At 39.2% G+C, this 7,850-nt stretch overlaps 1 protein-coding gene across 4 annotated transcripts in view; it reads right to left on the bottom strand.

Annotated features, from left to right (window-relative positions):
• Positions 1-2,360: 2,360 nt before the first annotated feature.
• The window catches only part of MAP7 (microtubule associated protein 7), a 178,393-nt gene continuing 172,903 nt past the window's right edge, over positions 2,361-7,850 (bottom strand). For all 4 annotated transcript variants that reach the window (XM_028494406.2, XM_028494407.2, XM_028494408.2 and 1 more), the window contains 2 exons: positions 5,640-5,863; positions 2,361-3,840 (listed from right to left, as the gene is read on the bottom strand). In XM_028494406.2, coding sequence (XP_028350207.1) covers positions 3,830-3,840; positions 5,640-5,863 — 235 coding nt within the window. In that variant the 3' untranslated portion in view covers positions 2,361-3,829. The remainder of the gene's footprint in view (positions 3,841-5,639; positions 5,864-7,850) is intronic.

Genomic DNA, 7,850 nt, shown 5'->3' with positions numbered 1-7,850 from the left:
TTACATTTGGTAGTGTATATATGTCCATGCCACTCTCTCACTTCGTCACAGCTTACCGTTCCCCCTCCCCATATCCTCAAGTCCATGATCTAGTAGGTCTGAGTCTTTATTCCCGTCTTGCCCCTAGGTTCTTCTGACCATTTTTTTTTTTTTAGGTTCCATATATATGTGTTAGCATACTGTATTTGTTTTTCCTTCTGACTTACTTCACTCTGTATGACAGTCTCTAGGTCCACCCACCTCACTACAAATCACTCAGTTTCGTTCCTTTTCATGGCTGAGTAATATTCCATTGTGTATATATGCCACATCTTCCTTAGCCATTCATCTCTGGGGGCTGTCTTAACATCCAAGCCACCGTGAGTCTAGGATGCCTTTCTGCAGTGTTAAGACTGAAAACTACATTTCCCAGATTTCCTTGCAAGCAGAGGGTCTGGATGTGATGCAGGTTCTGAGAATCGGGTGATGTGAGTGAGGCTTGAAAGATGTAGCTAGCACTTTTGGGCTGCTTCTGCTGCCAAGAAGGTCATGGGACTGTTGGCTCCCGCTGCCTTTCCTGGCCAGTGTTCAGCATTCCCGCATCAGCTTCCCGAGGGACAAGAGGCAAAGGCCTGGGAATCCATGTTTTGCTTGTGTGGCTCTAGCAGAAAGTTCAGTTGGGGTGGCTTCCTGATCTCTGGATCTCAGCAAAGGCAAAATGTTCAGTGGTTCCAGGGGTGGCTTCCTGAGTTCTCGTCTTCCTGAGTGGGAGAGGTAGTAGCTCTCCTAGTGGGTCCAATCTTTTATGATCTGGGAGTCATTGCTGAGGGCCCAGTCTAGAGCATGCTCTTCAGTCCTTCCAACAATTTTAACAGTGTTTAAATCCCCCTCTGCTGAAAATACTGTGGTGGTTTCTGTTGTCTGCAACTGACCTCTGATTTGATACAAAATCCACTGGAGAAAGGATATTCCAGAATAAAGGGCTAATCAATAATTCAAAAGCTGTCAAAAAGTCAAGATGAGGATTTCATGCCTGCATGCAAGCATCCATCCATTATAACAATTAACATTGCTAAGTCCCTAATGGGTACCAGGTACCACACTGGACATTTGGGGATACTGTACAAAGATGAATAAAAGTCTTTCCCCTCAAGGCTTCAGTCTAGTGGGGGAGAGAATCATCAATATAAATGTAATAGATTGTGGCAAGCACAATGATAGAGGCATATTCAGAGAGTTAGCATTAGAAAAGAGGAAGGGCACCTAACCTAGAGTGAGACTCTGGGAGGCAAGTAGGTTTCCTGAAGGGAGAAACACAAGCTAAATATTGAAGGATGAGTCTTTTTATTTAGTTAATAAATACCAAATGCTTACTATGGGTTAAGCACGGTGCTAAGATCTTTATACGCTAGACCTCAGGGAATCCTCCAAACATTCATATGAAGCGGAGAGTATTATTAGCAGAGGCAACAGCATGAGCAAAGGCAGGGATGAGAAACACTGTTCCAGCTGACACCTGAAGATGGGGCCCCATCTCCCACCCTCTGCAAGACGGTAGCAGCCCAACTTTGATAAGACAACAAACCCAGATGAGTTTCGCATGGACCAGCACCTCTCTTCCAGCTTTTTGTAGTTTTTCACCTGTCTGGCTCTACTGAGAGCCTGCTCAGCCTCCTTATTCCCTCATTCTCCCATTAAAACTCTGTTTTAGATTTGCTTTTATCATAATATACCACCAGGTAGTGATGTTATTGCAGGAGGAAACATATAGCCTTAGCTGCCAGCTTTTACTGGAAGGTTATCTACCAAATGAACTTGTGACTGGTGATTAAATTGGCCTAAAATAGACTGCAATGTTGTGGAGAAGGAAACTAAAAGCCCATGCACCCTCATTCTGTGGAGAGGGTCATATTTGATCCCTGAGACCTTCCCTTAATGTAGTGCCTACTGAGGACCTCTTTAAGATCAGTAGGTGAATACTGATCTTCAAGGGCTGGACAGAAAGCATTCTAGGCATTGTAAAGGTCAAGGTCATCCTCTGGCAGTGTAGCTAACAAAATAGAGTTAACAATTTTCTACCACTTCTAATTAAAACTTGATGACCTTAGAGGCATTCAGTTTGCTAATGATTGCTTAAGTTATATATAAATGAAAAAAGGAAAACCTAGCCAAAACAGAACTCCTGCTCTAAATTTTAAATCAGCCTTTTCTGTATGCCTGTTCAGAGGAAGCTGGTTGAGGTTAAATGAAGAACAATTTGAAAACTCAAGAATCAACCTAAGTGAAGTTATAACATATGAGAAACCTAAAAGTAAAAATACGTCATACACATTTTATTGGTGTTTCATGCTAGGTCGATTAAAAAAAAAAACAATTTGGTTGAACAGATTTTTCTTTTAATATGACTATGTGTATGTACATGGACAACTGAGAACAGGGAAAAACCCCAAATTAATGTTATTAACAAATTACAGCTGTTACTAAAGACGGTATGCTTGGATTTTAAGGAAATGGGTCCAATAAATGAACAGCCCCTCATTCAATCTACATTAATCAATCCCACTTTTAAAAAAAACACATTCTAGTGGCAGAAGTTTACCTTCTTTAAAAACTCCATCATAAAAAAATGCGTTCCCTCAGTGTTCTCTCTCCTTCAGTATTTAGTTATTAGTAGTCTCTCAAATGGTAAAATAAAATTGAATTTATATTATCAAATGAAAGTGCAAGTTTGTACAGCCAAGCTCAGCAGCGAAAGTGAAGGATGAAGGGTGAAAGCCGATGGATGCCACGCAGAACAAGGACCTTCATGAAGGTATCAGCCTGCCGTGTCCTGGGTGCCAAACACAGTCCACGTTCCATCATTTTTTCATTGCTCTTAAACGAGCAAAACCAAATTCTCTTTTTTCTTTAAAGAAATATTAAAGCTTTATTCTCCCCCATCTCCAAATAATTTGTGATCAGGTAAGGCAAAGGTAAGTCCCACTATCACTGGGGACAGCAGCAATAAACAGACTTCAGAAATAGCCCTGAATCATCAACAACATTCTCTCATGGTAACATAAGGAATGCATCTCAGAAATCAAATTCTGCAATGTTGTCACGTTGTTCTAATTTATTTGATTAGTTTATCTGAAAAAACTTTATAAATACATTACTTAAGAGGACAGTAAATTATTTTCTTGCTCTGAAAAAATAATGTTGTTTTTTTTTTTCACATTTTAAAACTGTTGAGTATGTTTTGCAAAAGGAGACGCAAGAAGAATGGGACAGTGGGGTTTGCAGAATGTCCATGTGCAAGTTGCATTTACAAGAACCTGGTAATCTGCCTCTACAAATAGAGCTCTTTGCAATAATATTTAAACAAACAGGCTTAATTTAAACATCTCTCCTATTCACTCTACTTGTTGAACCAAGAGGTACTTATATTTCAAGTATTACACTGTAAAAGGTAAAAATTTTTGTGCCAATTTTACATGTTAGCTTTTAAAGTCCAAAATATCTATGTGAAAAATCATGCCTACTCGGCCCATTTCTTTTACAGCCAAATGCTCTCATCTTTTAGAGAATGCAGAAAAATATCGATTTCCTAAGAAGGAGCACACTGGAAAGAGCCATTTTAAAGTACTGAAGAACAAGGGAGGATTTCTTTTTCTCTATGGGCGAAAATTATTAGAAAAGCTATCCAGTCTGTTGTCTTTAGCTGGTTTTAATAAAGTCTTTTCAAAATGATGGTCAAGAAATCTTTAGAAAACTGGAGGAAGGGGAGATGCTCCTTTGTAGCATGGAAGGAATTCCATTAATTGTAGAAATTCTTATTAACTTTCTGCTTTGGTTTTTTCAGAAGAAATGCTCATATAACTTCTATATTAGGAGACAGAAAAAAGAACAGATTAATATGACATTTATCTAAAATCTTAAAGAATACTACAGTAATATCTTACATTCCTAAAACTTTACCATGCTTTTATATACACTGTCTTATATAAGAATAGGCAATTTTATCAGGATCCGTGGTCTTATATGTAAGTGAATTCTACCACTAACAGGAAGACATGTCCTTTTCTTTACCTTAGGCTATATATCATTTCCTTTTCCAAACTGCGTAAGTCAACTGTACTTTTCTTTGAGAATAGGGACTTTACATTCATTTGTCTTGAATCCTCAGTACCTGATACTTCGGGTTCCAACCACACGCTGGAGGTTAAATAAATGTTGGTTGATAAGTAGTCATGACCACAAAAGAAACCTACCACCACTTAATATCACAGACACTGGACTATGTTCCTAGAGAAGGTATGGAAGAGTGAGAATGAAATGACAGGTACATCAAAAGGTGATTTAAAGCCTGGCGAATGAAGCAGGAAGTCATCTGAATGTTCCTTCCATCTCTCTGAATCTGTGACATGACAAAGCAAGGAAGCTGCACCAGGAATGTTTCCACCAACACACAAGTAATCAGACTGTTCTCAAAGGCTTAAGAGTCAGAACGTCAGGCTTTATAGCTTCCATTGACAGCTGGACCTTCTTCCTTTTACAATCTAGAAAAGTAGATCACTAAAGGGAAGTTACACCCCCCAGGTCAGTATATTAGAGAAGGAAAAAAGACTAGCTTCATTTGGATAGGAGGTTCAAAGCTGGCTTTTTCAACCAGTTTTAAAGTGGGAAATAGGTTAAAAGTGCACAGATGGAATCTAAGTGACAAAACAATTTGACCACAAATAATGCTTTACCGACTCATCTACAAACATCCTGAATTTGCTTGGCTCTCTTCATAAAAGTATAAAAGGATGCTGGTCAATACATGAAAGTAAGGTGCTGGGAGAGAAGCTGATAGAAATCAAAGAGGTTTGGAAAGAGATGGAGCTGGATTATCCCACTTGTTCTTGACACTGATGGGACTGTGCTGTTGAGTTACCATGAGCACTGTGTTGGTAATTTTTTTATGTTGTTATTTCTCTGGGTCCTGTAAAGCTATTGTTCTTTTTGCACAATGACTTCAGGTTAGTGTGAGTTACAGAGACAGGGTATAAGAGAGTCACTTGCAATTTCAACAGCTACGGTTACTCAACAAGGGATGGAAGGCCCTTGGGCTCAGTATGCTCCTAGTCTGGACTATTAGTTGCATTGCCTTAAATTGTAACTATCTTATTACATTTAAAAAGGACAATAGTATATTATCCCAGGTTGCTAAACCCAAACGAGAGAAAAATGGTGGGAGAACAATGTTGGCAGTCTTAAAATAGCTGAAGAGCTGAGAAAGATGGAATAGAAACCAAACAAACCTTTTCTCTAGTGGACAGAGTAGGTTCAATGGCCACTCAGTTATGGTCGTTTGTCTTAATATGAAGCGTGTTCTGGGCACGCAATATGAAGCACTGCCACTGGGCAATGAGTGCTGCTCTGTGAGGAGAGGCCCATGGATACCCAGTGGGTGCTGCGGACCGAATTTCTACACTGAGTGGGAGAACAAGAGGGGCCCTAGAAGTTGCCCAACCCAACTCAAAATTCAACTTCTAATGACCCATGCACAATCTCTTCCACGTGGCTTATTTGGTCCCTTGAAGGACAAAGTGTGCCACAGTCACACAGCAGAAGGTTCATTCCCTCTTGGGTGTCACATATTTCTGATGATTACTGAAGGGAGTTCGAGGCAAGCTTACCTGCTGTCTGTTGTGTTTGAACACCATCTACCTGAGGCAGGGTCCCAAGTGTCCCTTCATCACCAAAGGCCAAAATAGGATTCAAAGGAATGTTTGGACTCTCGCTGTTGGTGACATCTAATCTGGATGGTTTAGATCCAATGGGTAAATTTATAATTTCTTCAAAATTTTCATTCTGAACTGATATTCCATTTTCATTTGGTTGTTTTTCCAAATTGGGAGTACTAGGGAGTTTGAAAAATCAAAATCAAAAGTGGAGTTAGTATTAAAACTGGAAAACATTTTTAGGACAAACTGTTTTATAATAAATACTTTTATAATCTTACAATCGAAACGTTAGAATGATTGACCTCATCATTACTAACAAAAATGGTGAATTCTGACATATTTGTACTTTAAATTCTTATTTAAAAAAACAGCTTTTTAAAATAAAACTTATCAAATGGACCAATTTATCAATTAGAATAGATCCTCATCATCAACAGTTCTACATATATTTAACATGCCTGTCTACTGCAGGCATTTTATATCTCTTTGTCTTATAAAGAGTAGCCCTTATTAGGATCTTTACTTCAAAGATGAGGGGATTATAGAGGGGGATAATTTACACAAGTCACACAACTACTGGGAGACAGTCCAGATTGAATGCGCGATCTCTGGTCCTATGTTTTACTCATAATGCTATTTTTTTATAGTCCCAGCTATTCAAATTCCAGCCCTTCCTGGATGTCTCCAGCTTCCTAAAACATGTGCATAATTTTATAGGTAAATTGTTGCAGACCAACCTTCTCATCTTTGCCCCTTAAATCTGCCTCTGACCCCACCTTGATTCTTATTAATTCATGCTTAATATCTTGGATTTTTGAGATACATTTAACTGGCCAACAAATTCTTAGTTTCTACCTATAGTTTCTCTAAGGGTTTTTTTTTTTGGCTGCGTTGGGTCTTCATTGCTGTGCGCGGGCTTTCTCTAGTTGCAGCGAGTGGGGGCTATTCTTCGTTGAGGTGCACAGGCTCTAGGCACACAGGCTTCAGTAGTTGTGGCACGCAGTCTCAGTAGTTGTGGCTCGTGGGCTCGGGAGTTGTGGCGCACGGGCTTAGTTGTTCCGTGGCATGTGGGATCTTCCCGAACCAGGGATCGAACCCGTGTCCCCTGCGTTGGCAGGCAGGTTCTTAACCACTGCACCACCAGGGAAGTCGCTCTCTTAGGTTTTTCACTCCCTTTACACGCTCCATAACCAAATAGGCAGCCCGTTAGGTTATATGTTCATTATTATGCTTTACCATGCAGCAAAACAATGCCTGTGCACCAAATGAACACTAGATTAATTTTACTGTTCACTTGATCTGACTGCAGCAGTAAACATATTTGCAACCTTCATAATTTGTTCAGGGGCTCATGTATAAAAAATGACCCTATTTGACAAAATTCTAGAGTTAAAATTTTCAAATGGAAAATAATAAGACTAAAAATGTGAAACAAAAATTGGGACGGTTTTAACTTCTAATACACACTCATCATAAACAATGTTTATCTGTAGACAGAGATCTATGGAAGAGATCAGAAAGTCAGGTCTCTACTGTCAGTAATGCCAACAACTTGAACTTTAGTAAGTTAGTCTTTTTCCATCTCCTTCCCAAATGGTGAAAATGAAGCTAGTAGACATCTAATCTTTCCACTGTTTTTTTTTTTGTTTTCTTTTTTTTTTAGGAATCTTTGCTTTTTTTTTTTCCCTATTGAGGAAACAGTTTACTTTCCGCAGTCAGTGAGATACATTGACTTTGTGGAACATATTCTAAAACATTTCTGATTTGGGTATTATGGTATTTTTTGTTAATTATTAAACCCTTTCTTCTAGAAAAAAAATAAAGATGCCTGACCTAAGTGCTTCACAGGGTATTGCAGGGCATGTTGAAAATATTATTTGTAAAAGTGCCGTGGAAGATAACATAAAAATATTATACAGAGCCAGACTATAATGGTGCGTTTCCGCTATTTCACTAAGGAGGGGAGAAGAGGCTCGGCATCACAGTAGCCTACATTAGCGCATGTGCACTCGCACACACACCCCCTCCTAATACCCGCCGTTCTAGTGCTTGTGCTGCCACGCCCATCCTCCTGCTCTTACCCAGTACCAATGGGCTTTCTGTAATCAGGGAAAGAGTTTTGGTTCTCATCCCAGAGAGATTTTTTTTTTTTTTTTTTTTTTG

The sequence above is a fragment of the Physeter macrocephalus genome, chromosome 10 (assembly GCF_002837175.3).
Source record: "Physeter macrocephalus isolate SW-GA chromosome 10, ASM283717v5, whole genome shotgun sequence".
Lineage (NCBI taxonomy): Eukaryota > Metazoa > Chordata > Mammalia > Artiodactyla > Physeteridae > Physeter > Physeter macrocephalus.
This window is presented reverse-complemented; position numbering and strand designations above follow the sequence as displayed.